Source organism: Capricornis sumatraensis, chromosome 4, assembly GCF_032405125.1.
Source record: "Capricornis sumatraensis isolate serow.1 chromosome 4, serow.2, whole genome shotgun sequence".
Taxonomy (NCBI): Eukaryota; Metazoa; Chordata; class Mammalia; order Artiodactyla; family Bovidae; genus Capricornis; species Capricornis sumatraensis.
This window is the reverse complement of record NC_091072.1, coordinates 18,458,930-18,473,625: the sequence shown is the minus strand read 5'-3', so window position 1 is coordinate 18,473,625 and position 14,696 is coordinate 18,458,930. Positions and strand designations below refer to the sequence as shown.

Here is a 14,696-nt window from a genome sequence, read left to right as displayed (position 1 = left end):
TTTCCGCCGGGAAAAAAGGCGAGCGGGCGGCGCCGCCGGGCCCGGGACTCGAGAAGGCCTGCAGCGCCCCCGTGTGGCGCGGCGGAGAAACAGGCCGACGGGCGCGCCGCTGTCTCGCTTTTCCCTTTTGTATCGTACTTCTCCACTCGGGTCCAGACCAGTCTCTCCTCGCTTTTCCCTTTACGTTCTTTTCTCTGAGAATTTCTTCTTCTTCTTCTTCTTTTTTAGCGCTATGGAGAGAGAATTGGGAAGCTTGTGCTTCTCCTTGACCACATAGTCTCCCCAGAGTCTAGCACTGTCCCATAGCCGGCGTTCATTACCTATTAAACAGATACAAACGTAAATTCTTCCATATCTTAGCTTTGTCATTAACCAAGCTGTAGGGCACCGACATCTCGAATCCTCCCTTTAGGCATCAGAAAAACGAATCGATTACTCTGTGATTATCAATCAGCTGTCCCTTCCAGCTCCAGCATTCTTCACCACATTTATGCAGTGTTTACTGAGCTCTATTGATTTGTTCACTCAGCAAATGTTCATCGAGCAACTGCTAACTGCCAGATACCCTGGAGAGCAGGTGGTCACCAAGCATACTTCCTCTACTAGACAAGTGGCGGAAGGCAGCATCCTTTATCAGAAGGCAAGGGCCCCCTCTTGGCATCGCCAACCTCCTCGCTGTGACCTTGGACAATGACCAGATTGCCCCCAGCCTCTGAGTCCTCATTTGTTGCAAAGGTGCGGTAAGGCCTGCCTTTTCAAGTTGTGAAGATTAAATTCTACAAGAGCTTATCCAATAGTACAGAATGGAACTCATGTTCCTTGCCTTACTATCCCTACTAGGCAACAGCTACCGAAAGCTTTTCTCCCCGGGGCAAAACGTTGAAGTTGCCTGGAGAAGGGGAAAGAAATTACACCGATTTGTTTTTTGGACGGTGGCAGAGGACAAATGTGTGAAAGACTGAGGTCTTTTCGGGAAGCTATAAATACTCCTAGCGTCAGAAGTCAGTCATATGGTGGGAAATATGGCTAGAAAGCTCCTGTTCTCAAGTGCCTTGTAAATAGCAGCAAAGCAGCTGAGGACAGAACGTGAAAAGATGGCCAAACAGTACTGAACAAACAGGATACCTGCCGTGATTCAGGAGATTTGCGGTCTCCGAGGAGGTTCGTCTATAAAGGTTGAAAGGTTGAGTTTCAGCTAAACCTGGCAAGCTCAGAATGAAATGAGAGTAAGAATAGTGTTTTTGGAGTTCCTAGAGAAGATGGATTGAGAACCAAAATATACCTTGAGGAGAAATGGGAAGGACAGATTGTGTTTAGGGAGGGAGGTCCTTGACATATAAGCAAATGTGTTTGAGATTAATGTGAGAGAATGCTCTTAAAGCTGAGAGTACGGAGCTGAGTTTATGAGGACGATGCTTCAGAAATGAGTGAAAGAGAAAACTCATAATTTGTTGTAGCTACGTTTGGGCATTTTGTTACTGACATCTAAACACAAGCCTGAATGATACATTCAGATACTACTGATTTTTAGCATTGACTAAATAAATAGGTGAAAAATTATGATTTTTAAAAATATTTTTTGAACATCTATACTGTGTATGTGAATTGAGTGTTTACTAGTACTCTTTGAAAAATCCCATGGATGGAGGAGCCTGGTAGGCCGCAGTTCACGCTAAGGGTGGGACACGACTGAGCGACTTCCCTTTCACTTTTCACTTTCATGCATTGGAGAAGGAAATGGCAACCCACTCCAGTGTTCTTGCCTGGAGAATCCCAGGGATGGGGGAGCCTGGTGGGCTGCTGTCTATGGGGTTGCACAGAGTCGGACACAACTGAAGTGACTTATCAGTAGCAGCAGCTTTTTCACATCCTTATGATTGATTTCTAGGCTGTTTGACATACTTGTTTCAATATTTCACACAGAGTGTTCCTTGGATTTTATGTTGGTTTATAAGAGTCTTGCCATTCATAATAAGAGTATTTCTTATGCCAGACAGTATTCTAACTTCTTAGATTGTTATCTCATTTAGTTGTGTCACTGCAATCTTATGAAGTAGGTGCTATCATTATAGTTTCAATTAATTAAATGAGGGTACTGAGGTAGAGAAAATAAGTGAGGGGCCTGGGCCCAAACATTCAGAGCTGGGAAATGAAACCGGGTAGCCAGACCCATGGTCTGTTATGCTCTGCCACCAGTCCTGTCAATAACTTTTAAGGAGATTTAAAATGCCTCCTCTGCCTCAAAATTACATGGGTATCTTATTATGTATTTTATATACATATATAAATGACACACAGGGTTTACTCTAAATTTTCTACTAAAATTTCCTTACAATAATTTTTTGGGGGCAACTTTTAAATTGTGGTAAAATATATTTACTATTTTAACCCTTTTAAAGCATATAAATCAATAGCATTAGGAACACTCACAGTGTTGAGCAACACTTATGACAATCATTTCAGTACTTTTTCATCATCCCAAACAGAATCTCTGTACCGATTAAACAATAATCCACTATTTCCCCTAACACACACGTACTTTTCTATATTACTTATCATAAATATCAGAAGAGCCCTTAGCCTGAGAAGCATTTCTTGGCATTTATTCTGACACTTAAAAAAATTAATTTATTTAATTGGAGGCTACTTTACAATAGTGTAGTGGTTTTTGCCCTACATTGACATGAATCAGCCATGGATGTACATGAGTCCCCCACCCTGAACCCCCCTCCCGCCTCCCTCCCCATCCCATCCCTCAGGGTCATCCCAGTGCACTGGCCCTGAGTGCCCTGTCTTATGCATCGAGTCTGGACTGGTGATCTATTTTACATATGATAATATAAATGTTTCAATGCTATTCTCTCAACTCATCCCACCCTTGCCTTCTCCCACAGAGTCCAAAAGACTGTTCTTTACATCTGTGTCTCTTTTGCTGTCTTGCATATAGGGTCATCATTCCATCTTTCTAAATTCCATATATATGCATTAGTATACTGTATTGGTGTTTTTCTTTCTGGCTTACTTCACTCTGTATAATAGGCTCCAGTTTCATCCACCTCATTAGAACTGATTCAAGTGTATTCCTTTTAATGGCTGAGTAATTCCATTGTGTATATGTACCACAGCTTTCTTTTTTTTTTAAATATAAATTTATTTGGAGGTTACTTTACAATATTTATTGGTTTTGTCATACATCAACATGAATCCACCACAGGTATACACGTGTTCCCCATCCTGAACACCCCTCCCTCCTCCCTGCCCGTACCATCCCTCTGGGTCATCTCAGTGCACCAACCCCAAGCATCCAGTACCCTGCATTGAACCTGGACTGGCTATTAATTTCATATATGATATTATACACGTTTCAATGCCATTCTCCCAAATCATCCCACCCTTGCCCTCTCCCACAGAGTCCAAAAGACTGTTCTATACATCTGTGTCTCTTTTGCTGTCTCGCATACAGGGTTATCGTTACCATCTTTCTAAATTCCATATATATGCATTAGTATACTGTGTTGGTGTTTTTCTTTCTGGCTTACTTCACTCTGTATAATTGGCTCCAGTTTCATCCACCTCATTAGAACTGATTCAAATGCTTTCTTTTTAATGGCTGAGTAATACTCCATTGTGTATATGTAGCACAGCTTTCCTATCCATTCATCTGCTAATGGACATCTAGGTTGCTTCCATGTCCTGGCTATTATAAACAGTGCTGCGATGAACACTGGGGTACACGTGTCTCTTTCAATTCTGGTTTCCTTGGTGTGTATGCCCAGCAGTGGGATTGCTGGACTGTATGGCAGTTCTGTTCCCAGTTTTTTAAGGAATCTCCACACTGTTCTCCATAGTGGCTGGACTAGTTTGCATTCCCACCAACAGTGTAAGAGGGTTCCCTTTTCTTCATACCCTCTCCAGCATTTATTGTTTGTAGATTTTTGGATAGCAGCCATTCTGACCAGTGTGAGATGGTGCCTCATTGTGGTTTTGATTTGCATTTCTCTGCTAATGAGTGATGTTGAGGCTCTTTTCATATATTTGTTAGCCATCCATATGTCTTCTTTGGAGAAATGTCTGTTCAGTTCTTTGGCCCATTTTTTGATTGGGTCACTTATTCTTCTGGAATTGAGCTGCATGAGCTGCTTGTATATTTTTGAGAGTAATTCTTTGTCAGTTGTTTCATTTGCTATTATTTTCTCCCATTCTGAAGGCTGTCTTTTCACCTTCCTTATGGTTTCCTTCATTGTGCAAAAGCTTTTAATTAGGTCCCATTTGTTTATTTTTGCTTTTATTTCCATTACTCTGGGAGGTGGGTCATAGAGGATCCTGCTGTGATTTATATCAGAGAGTGTTTTGCCTATGTCCTCCTCAAGGAGTTTTATAGTTTCTGGTCTCACATTTAGATCTTTAATCCGTTTTGAGTTTATTTTTGTATATGGTGTTAGAAAGTGTTCTAGTTTCATTTTTTCACAAGTGGTTGACCAGTTTTCCCAGCACCACTTGTTAAAAAGATTGTCTTTTCTCCATTGTATATTCTTGCCTCCTTTGTCAAAGATAAGGTGTCCATAGGTGTGTGGTCTTTGTGCCAGTAACATACTGTCTTAATGACTGTAGCTTTGTAGTATAGCCTGAAGTCAGGCAGGTTGATTCCTCAAATTCCATTCTTCTCAAGATTGCTTTGGCTATGCGAGGTTTTTTTGTATTTTCATACAAATTGTGAAATTATTTGTTCTAGTTCTCTGAAAAATACCATTGGTAGCTTGATAGGGATTGCATTGAATCTATAGATTGCTTTGGGTAGTATACTCATTTTCACTATATTGATTCTTCTGATCCATGAACACAGTATATTTCTCCCTCTATTTGTGTCATCTTTCTTTCATCAGTGTTTTATAGTTTTCTATATATAGGTCTTTTGTTTCTTTAGGTAGATTTATTCCTAAGTATTTTATTCTTTTCATTGCAATGGTGAATGGAGTTGTTTCCTTAATTTTTCTTTATGTCTTCTCATTGTTAGTGTATAGGAATGCAAAGGATTTCTGAAATCCCTTGCATTCTTATTCTGATACTTTAAAAAAGTTTTCCCCCCTTTGGCCACTTGACAGTTGGGATCTTAGTTCCCCAACTAGGGGTCCACAGAGTCAACCACTAGACCACCAGGGAAGTCCTGTTTGGATACACTTGAATTATCTGGATTATTGATTGAATTCTAATTTTCATCTTCCCATATAAGATTCCATTTTCTCGCAGCTTAACATCTCTGAAATTGAGTCCCACCCTGCAACCAATGACATCTTAGATTCAATCAAATCTCCTTAGAATGAGGGTTTATGGCCCAAGGGCTGTGCTCAACTTACTTTAGTTTGGTCTCTCCCCACTCTTCATTTCACTGTGGTTATAGGAGTCATTTAATGGCTAATTTATTTCTGCTTGCATATAGTTTTACTCCCATTCTTATTGATTTAATTTTCTTTTCGGTCTATAGAACATTACAGGAACTTCTCAAAGTAAAGTTTATACTAAAAGGTGAATTCAGAAAACGTTTTTCTTATACCCCTTTCACTCTTTTCTCCTTTACTCTTTGTAGTAATCAACTTCACTATTTTCCATTTTTACTGTTCTTTTATGCAAAAATATGCACATATATTTTTTCTTATGCAATGGGTAATACATTTTATGTATTCATGTCAAAAATATTATATATTTCACAGAAAACACTCCTTAATGGTTCCTATGGATTGTTCATTTTCTGTTTACAAATTCATGGTCTTCCACTGGTGTGTATAACAGTTTCCTCAATCAATGTGTTGTTTGGAGATTTTTATAATTTCCAAGATTTTCCAATTACAAGTAATACATTTATATTTTTACATTAGTGGAGAGTTTCCATCAGGGTAAATCCCTGGAAGTAGGGGTCCTGGGTCAGAGATTAAAGGCATATGTAGTTTCATTAAATATTGAAAACTGTCTTTAGATGTTGTACCTGTTTATACATGCCCACAGGCAGTATGAAGAGGGCCTGTTTCCCTACAGCTTCTCCAACAGAGAACATGGTCCAGCTTCGAATCAGAACCAATACAACAGGTGAGAAATAGTATCTCAGTGTATTTTTAATTCGCATTTCTGCTTTTTTCATTTTTTCCTAAAACTAGATTACTATGACTGTATTATTCATTTGCTAATAATTCCCTAGGTCTGGAGCAGGGATGTATCACCCCTTAATTTCAAGCACTCTCCTTCCAGGATCTGAAATCAGGGTTTGGTTAACAGCCAAGGAATACATTTGTTGGAATTCCAGATGGGTATCAAAATATAAATTGACTTGTATGTATTGCTATTAAAAGGTCTCTATATTATATTAAATGGTGAAAAAGAGACTGCCCAAATAGCACGGTCTCATTCCTGTAAAACTACACACACACAAATATGCCACAGAGAAAATAACTAGAAGGATATTCCTCTAAATAGGAATAGGTGCTATTTCTTGGGAAGAGATGTAGAGGTTTTGTCAGATTTTTATTCTCTATTGCATTGGAATTCTCTACTGTATTGGTGACATTTTTACAGTACTGGAGTGGGTTACCATTGCCTTCTCTGAGACTGTATTGGAATTCTCTACTGTATTGGTGAAATTTTTACAATGACTACAAAGTCATTTTATAACTATAAAATAACTTAAATTTTAAATTTTGAAAAAAAATTTAAAATCTCAGTAAGATCCAGAAAAGAACGCAGTTATGACTAAGGATAATGGCTGATGGGTAGGTGAAGAAGAGAGTACTACAAACACACAGGTGTTCTCACCTGACCTCTCAAGGAAATGAAGATGCCAAAATCCAGTGAGTAATTAGGAAACATCCTGCTACATTTATAAGTGCTAAAATGGACTGGCAAGGTAGGAAGCAAATGTCAAAACTAAATGGTTATTATTCACTTAAAAATAATAAAATTGTTCAAAACTTAGGCTTGAGATACACTTTGAAAATTAAGATCTGAAGGCTAAGGGTTACTGGAAACTGGAAACCAGAAAGACCTCAAGAGTGATCAAACAGAAACATGGATACAAATAACCAAAAAGTGATGACCAAAGGGGAGGACAGTAACATGTGATTCTGTTTGCAACTGTGAGTACCATACAGCAAGACACTGTGGCTAAGAATTAAAAGCAGGAAATACATTAAGTACAGGCAGAAGTGAAATATTTCACTTGATGTATCGCTTGAGATTCTGACAGCTGTTTCTGGGGAGATACATAAAACAAAAACATGGAGAACATTTGAGAGGAGTATCCAGCAATAATCTATGAGTCAACAGATACTGAGATTAAATCACCTGAAACTGCTCCATGTTTTTCCACATGAGCCCACTGATCATAACACTGAAATGCTAGAATGACAAAAGTTCCTCTGAGCCTATTTGTATATATTGTCATTTTTTCTATGGCTTTACTCAATCTAGTGTCACAGGTCAATAAGGTGAAAAATCTCCCATAATAATCCCATTTGTCCATTTCTGGATTTCCAAAATTATGCAATTTTTTTTCCAATTTTGAACTACACTTTAGTATTTTGTACTACACTTTAGTATTTTGTGTAATATATTTACATATTATGTATTCATAGTAATATTAACTTTATAAATTATTGCTCTGAAATTTTTCCTTAATGTATTATCATCTGGTGAATCTCTGTCCAATATTCAAGTATGAGGTTCATCTCTCCATTTATGTTTTTTATAAGCAGCAATGCTATAATAAAGAATATATCTGGCCTTTGTCCCTGGTTCCTGGAACCCGCTTCAGTATTCTTACCTGGAAAATTCTATGGACAGATGAGCCTGGCAGGCAGTCTGTGGGGTCACAAAAGTCAGACCAGACTTAGCAACTAAATCACCAGCTGGCACAGAGCAGCCAAAATCCTTCATATTTGGAGTGAGGGTATCTGTTATACTGATGAGGTGACTCAGGATGGGGGCTGGTCACCAGGAAGATCAACCCCATGTCAGGCCAGCCAACTTTGGGCCAGACTGACCTTCAGTTCAGTTCAGTCGCTCAGTCATGTCCGACTCTTTGCAACCCCATGAGTCACAGCCCGCCAGGCCTCCCTGTCCATCACGAACTCCCAGAGTTCACTCAGACTCATCCATTGAGTCAGTGATGCCATCCAGCCATCTCATCCTCTGTCGTCCCCTTCTCTTCCTGCCCTCAATCCCTCCCAGCATCAGAATCTTTTCCAATGAGTCAACTCTTCACATGAGGTGGCCAAGGTACTGGAGTTTCAGCTTTAGCATCATTCCTTCCAAAGAAATCCCAGGGCTGATCTCCTTCAGAATGGACTGGTTGGATCTCTTTGCAGTCCAAGGGACTCTCAAGAGTCTTCTCCAACACCACAGTTCAAAAGGATCACTTCTTCAGCACTCAGCTTTCTTCACAGTCAACTCTCACATCCATACATGACCACTGGAAAAGCCACAGCCTTGACTAGATGGACCTTTGTTGGCAAAGTAATGTCTCTGCTTTTCAATATGCTATGTAGGTTGGTCATAACTTTTCTTCCAAGGAGTAAGCGTCTTTTAATTTCATGGTTGCAATCACCGTCTGCAGTGACTTTGGAGCCCCCCAAAATAAAGTCTGACACTGTGTCCACTGTTTCCCCATCTATTTCCCATGAAGTGATGAACCAGATGCCATGATCTTCGTTTTCTGAATGTTGAGCTTTAAGCCAACTTTTTCACTCTCCTCTTTCACTTTCATCAAGAGGCTTTTTAGTTCCTCTTCACTTTCTGCCATGAGGGTGGTGTCATCTGCATATCTGAGGTGATTGATATTTCTCCTGGCAATCTTCATTCCAGCTTGTGCTTCTTCCAGTCCAGCGTTTCTCATGATGTACTCTGCATAGAAGTTAAATAAGCAGGGTGACAATATACAGCCTTGACATACTCCTTTTCCTATTTGGAACCAGTCTGTTGTTCCATGTCCAGTTCTAACTGTTGCCTTCTGACCTGCATACAGGTTTCTCAAGAGGCAGGTCAGGTGGTCTGGTAATCCCATCTCTCTTAGAATTTTCCACAGTTTATTGTGATCCACACAGTCAAAGGCTTTGGCATAGTCAATAAAGCAGAAATAGATGTTTTTCTGGAACTCTCGCTTTTTCCATGATCCAGTGGATGTTGGCAATTTGATCTCTGGTTCCTCTGCCTTTTCTAAAACCAGCTTGAACATTTGGAAGTTCACGGTTCACATATTGCTGAAGCCTGGCTCGGAAAATTTTGAGCATTTCTTTACTAGCGTGTGAGATGAGTGCAATTGTGCGGTAGTTTGAGCATTCTTTGGCATTGCCTCTCTTTGGGATTGGAATGAAAACGGACCTTTTCCAGTCCTGTGGCCACTGCTGAGTTTTCCAAATTTGTTGGCATACTGAGTGCAGTACTTTCACAGCATCATCTTTCAGGATTTGAAACAGCTCAACTGGAATTCCATCACCTCCACTAGCTTTGTTCATAGTGATGCTTCCTAAGGCCCACTTGACTTCACATTCCAGGATGTCTGGCTCTAGGTGTGTGATCACACCATCACGATTATCTTGGTTGTGAAGATCTTTTTTGTACAGTTCTTCTGTGTATTCTTGCCACCTCTTCTTAATATCTTCTGCTTCTGTTAGGTCCCTACCATTTCTGTCCTTTATCGAGCCCATCTTTGCATGAAATGTTCCCTTGGTATCTCTAATTTTCTTGAAGAGATCTCTAGTCTTTCCCATTCTGTTGTTTGCCTCTATTTCTTTGCATTGCTCGCTGAAGAAGGCTTTCTTATCTCTTCTTGCTATTCTCTGGAACTCTGCATTCAGATGCTTATATCTTCCCTTTTCTCCTTTGCTTTTCACTTCTCTTCTTTTCACAGCTATTTGTAAGGCCTCCTCAGACAGCCATTTTGCTTTTTTGCATTTCTTTTCCATGCGGATGGTCTTGATCCCTGTCTCCTGTACAATGTCACGAACCTCCGTTCATAATTCATCAGGCACTCTATCAGATCTAGGCCCTTAAATCTATTTCTCACTTCCACTGTATAATCATAAGGGATTTGATTTAGGTCATACCTGAATGCTCTAGTGGTTTTCCCTACTTTCTTCAGTTTAAGTCTGAATTTGGCAATAAGGAGTTCATGATCTGAGCCACAGTCAGCTCCTGGTCTTGTTTTTGTTGACTGTATAGAGCTTCTCCATCTTTGGCTGCAAAAAATATATCAATCCGATTTTGTTGTTGACCATTTGGTGATGTCCATGTGTAGAGTCTTCTCTTGTGTTGTTGGAAGAGGGTGTTTGCCATGACCAGTGCATTTTCTTGGCAAAACTCTATTAGTCTTTGCCCTGCTTCATTCCGTATTCCAAGGCCAAATTTGCCTGTTACTCCAGGTGTTTCTTGACTTCCTACTTTTGCATTCCAGTCCCCTATAATAAAAAAGGATATCTTTTTTGGGTGTTAGTTCTAAAAGTTCCTGTAGGTCTTTTTAGGACCATTCAACATCAGCTTCTTCAGTGTTACTGCTTGAGGCATAGACTTGGATTACTGTATTAAATGGTTTGCCTTGGAAACAAACAGCGATCATTCTGTCATTTTTGAGACTGCATCCAAGTACTGCATTTTGGACTGTTTTGTTGACCATGATGGCTACTCCATTTCTTCTGAGGGATTCCCGCCCGCAGTAGTAGACATAATGGTCATCTGAGTTAAATTCACCCATTCCAGTCCATTTTAGTTCGCTGATTCCTAGAATGTCGATGTTCACCCTTGCCATCTCGTTTGACCACTTCCAATTTGCCTTGATTCATGGACCTGACATTCCAGGTTCCTATGCAATATTGCTCTTTACAGCATCGGGCCTTGCTATCACCAGTCACATCCACAACTGGTTATTGTTTTTGCTTTGGCTCCATCCCTTCATTCTTTCTGGAGTTATTTCTCCACTGATCTCCAGTAGCATATTGGGCACTTACTGACCTGGAGCAGTGGCTGCGCAGGCACAGGAGGGCCTAGAGGAGCTATTCCACATTCAAGGTCAGGAAGGGCAGTGGTAAGGAGATACCCCTCATCCAATGTAAGGAGCAGCAGCTGTGCTTTGCTGGAGCAGCCGTGAAGAGATACCCCACGTCCAAGGTAAGAGAAACCCAAGTAAGATGGTAGGTGTTGCAAGAGGGCATCAGAGGGCAGACACACTGAAATCATACTCACAGAAAACTAGTCAATCTAATCAGACTAGGACCACAGCCTTGTCTAACTCAATGAATCTAAGCCATGCCCATGGGGCCACCCGACGGGAGGGTCATGGTGGAGAGGTCAGACAGAATGTGGTCCACTGGAGAAGGGAATGGCAAACCACTTCAGTATTCTTGCCTTGAGAACCCCATGAACAGTATGAAAAGCCTGACCTTAGGGGAGGGCATAGGGCTGGGGACTGAACTCATCTGTGTGAGCAAGGATGTAATTACACATTCATGTAATTAAATTCCAATAAAAACTCCGGTCACTCCATCTCTGTGGAGCTTCCAAGTTGGTGAACACATTGATGTGCTGGGAGGGTTTGATCCAAAAGAAACACTCATGATGAAGTATCATTCATTAACAGATTATTTTTACTTTGTCATCTGATGGATATGAGTAGAGGTTGTAAGAAAAATTTTTTCATTATTGCTGGTTCCTGGGGTCAAGAACCCAGAAAGCCAGGCAATAAAATTAGTCTTTAGTCTGTCCTAATATTTTGCCCTGAAAAATTCCACCAAGTGGAAGACCACAAAAGTAACCTAGCTGACTCAGCAGGTTCTGTGTTCATTTTCAATAGATGACATATCTGAAACATTTTTATGACTGACCTGTATGAAAGGTTAAGAGGGTGGGTGTATCTTTAAGAAACTGTCACAGAAATGAACGGTCTTGTCACAGAAGTGAGGGAGGGATGGAAAGTAGAGAGTCTGCCTTTCACCAAAGCTTACTGGAGGATAAGCTTCGGGATAACATTTGAAAAGACAAAGTGGGAACACAGCCAATTTTGAGGAAATTGTTTTCATTAATATTCAGATGTAGTTGTAAACACCTTGGTTGGGAATCAGTGGATTAGGAGTTATTAGCTACTTGACTTAGCATAACTCTCAATATGAGAAATAATTCACTTCTCAGTACAACTAAAATGATCTTTGCCAAGGGACTAGATTTGTATGCACATAGAGCAATTGTTTCTTAAGTGCGAAAAATCTCAAGTTACTGTATTGCTCTTTGCACACTATGTATTCACAATTTTCAAGGGATTATATGTATCAGGTTAGCAAGCTGATGACTGGAATTAGAAAGCAAGTAACACTGAGATAGGTCTTATATTCTTTTCAAACCAACAATACTGAAGACTATTAACTGATGTTCACAAAGATGACTCGAGGGGCAAAATATCTTGAAGGGCCTTCTTCATGAATGCATTTATAAAAGAAGGGAGTAACATTTGCCTTTATGGGGCTGATATAAAGATTAGTTGATGCATGCACACAAGCAAAACAGAATACTTGAAGCACAAATCAGATGTTCAATAACTGCTGACTGAACACAACCTTCAAATAACCAAACATGCTCAACTGACTATACCAGTCAAAACATAGATTCTCACATTTAAGAAAAAGAAATGAATCTGTCATAGATCTAAATTATTCTTATCTAACCAAGGAAAACAGACTTAAATATAGACTTATAAATCCTAAGATAAATGCAGTTTCCTGTGACAAGAATGCAGTGTGTTTTAGGGGTTCCACAGGGTATTTTAAAGGAGACTTCTTATAAATACCAGAGGGATTCTTTAATGACTCTGCAGTCACTCCTCTTAGAACTGTGTCCATCAGATGTAATTTAAGGAATGCTTGTCTTGTAAAAATAATTTAATTTTCTTCCTCCACATTGCTTTTTTTCAAACTACATTGATAACTGGGAGTTAATCACACTACTCAAGCAATATCAATATGGTAAAACTGAAATCAAACTATGCCTATAAAAAAATTTAATAGCTTTAAAATACCACATATACTTGAATGCAAGTCAGTTTTTCTCCTAAAATTATTCCCACTGAGAAGAAAATGGAGGCTTACTTTAGTTTGAAGTCTTCAATCATTACTTTAAGCAAGGTCTTTGGGAAGGAAATTAACTTGAAATGACTTCAACCAAAAGCAATTTTAGATACATACCCAGGTTTAGAAAGCATATATCTCAAAGAATTTAGAAGTGAGGATGATATGCTTTGGAAAGTTCTGTAACAGGGCTCCAAAAGGATCTGATGATGTCAAATGTGCATAAAAAATGAAAGTGAAGTTGTTCAGTCGTGTCCGACTCTTTGCGATCCCATGGACTGTAGCCCACCAGGCTCCCCCATCCATGGGGTTTTCCAGGCAAGAATACTGGAGTGGGTTGCCATTTCCTTCTCCAGGAGATCTTCCCGACCCAGAGACTGAACCCGGGTCTCCCGCATTGGAGGCAGAAAGAGGACTTGAATCCATCTGTTTATGAGTTAATGCATTTTAATATAACATACAATTGACATTTAAACATACATATCTCTAAAAGTTTATATATTCAAGTTTACCAAAAAACTTTTTTGAGGAATTCTCTCATCAGAGAAATCAAAGTATAGCCTTACATTTGGCTGGATTCAGAATTCAAGTTTTAGAAGCACTTTTATACTAGGTATATTAACAGAAGGCACAGTGACAGAATTAAAATATATGAAGTTAATTTGATTACCTCATCGAAGAGGCCCCCCTGAATAGCTCAGCTTATGGGTCATGCAGTCAGGCTCTACTGCATTACTGTATTCCGTATGTGTCAATTCTCACAATGTGAAATAAATTACTTATATGTTTGATACTTGGCTGTCTTGACTGGAGCGAGAATGGCATGAGGGCAGGGACTTGGGCTGGTCCTGTGAACTCTGGGCAGGAAGGAAGTTTGTCAGAGTCAGGAAAGGGAAGGAGGAGGTGAAGGCAGACGCAGCTGGAATAGAAGGATGCCCAACAGCTTATTTAACCTACTTTGGTCAGCAATCTGTGGGCTCTTTTTCTTGCAATGAGTGTATGCACAAACCAAAGATCATCCATATATTTCCGAATTAGTCAAGAAACACAAAAGGGAAAAAAAAACCCATGAAACTAGAAGGACTAGAAGGAATTCAGTTTATTCACATAATTCTTCAAGTTCCAAGACAATAATATTTACAGACAAGCAGTTTTTTATTAATAATGTTTGCTCAAACTTTAATTTGTTCTATTTTTATTTTTAGAGCCAAAACACAAACTTGAAGGGAAGAAATGCTCCATTTTTTCATGTTCTGTTTCAAAGTGCAGGTTTTAAAACGTAACTCAATATTTATAAGGTTTTATTACCCTTTTTGCAAGAAATTAAAACTCATGAAATAAAAACATCACAAAGCCAATATTCAACAAAATCTGTAAGTTGTTTAAAGAAAGCATCTTTAATCAGAATATTGAATTTTTGATTAACCTAATAGAAAAAGTTTTAATAATAAATCTGCAACATCTTTCCCTAACCAAACACTAAACAAATGGGAAAAGCAAAGTCATTCTTTGAAAAACAGCTGATATTACTGCTTTAATACCTTTTCAGGAGTTCTGATTTTTACAGAATTTTTCCAAATATATAAATTATCTGGGCAAAATATT

General features: G+C 39.3%; 1 protein-coding gene across 1 annotated transcript in view; it reads right to left on the bottom strand.

Moving 5' to 3' along the window:
* Positions 1-602: 602 nt before the first annotated feature.
* The window catches only part of TEX15 (testis expressed 15, meiosis and synapsis associated), a 92,022-nt gene continuing 77,928 nt past the window's right edge, over positions 603-14,696 (bottom strand). The window contains 2 exon segments of the mRNA XM_068970547.1: positions 603-747; positions 1,126-1,201. Coding sequence (XP_068826648.1) covers positions 603-747; positions 1,126-1,201 — 221 coding nt within the window.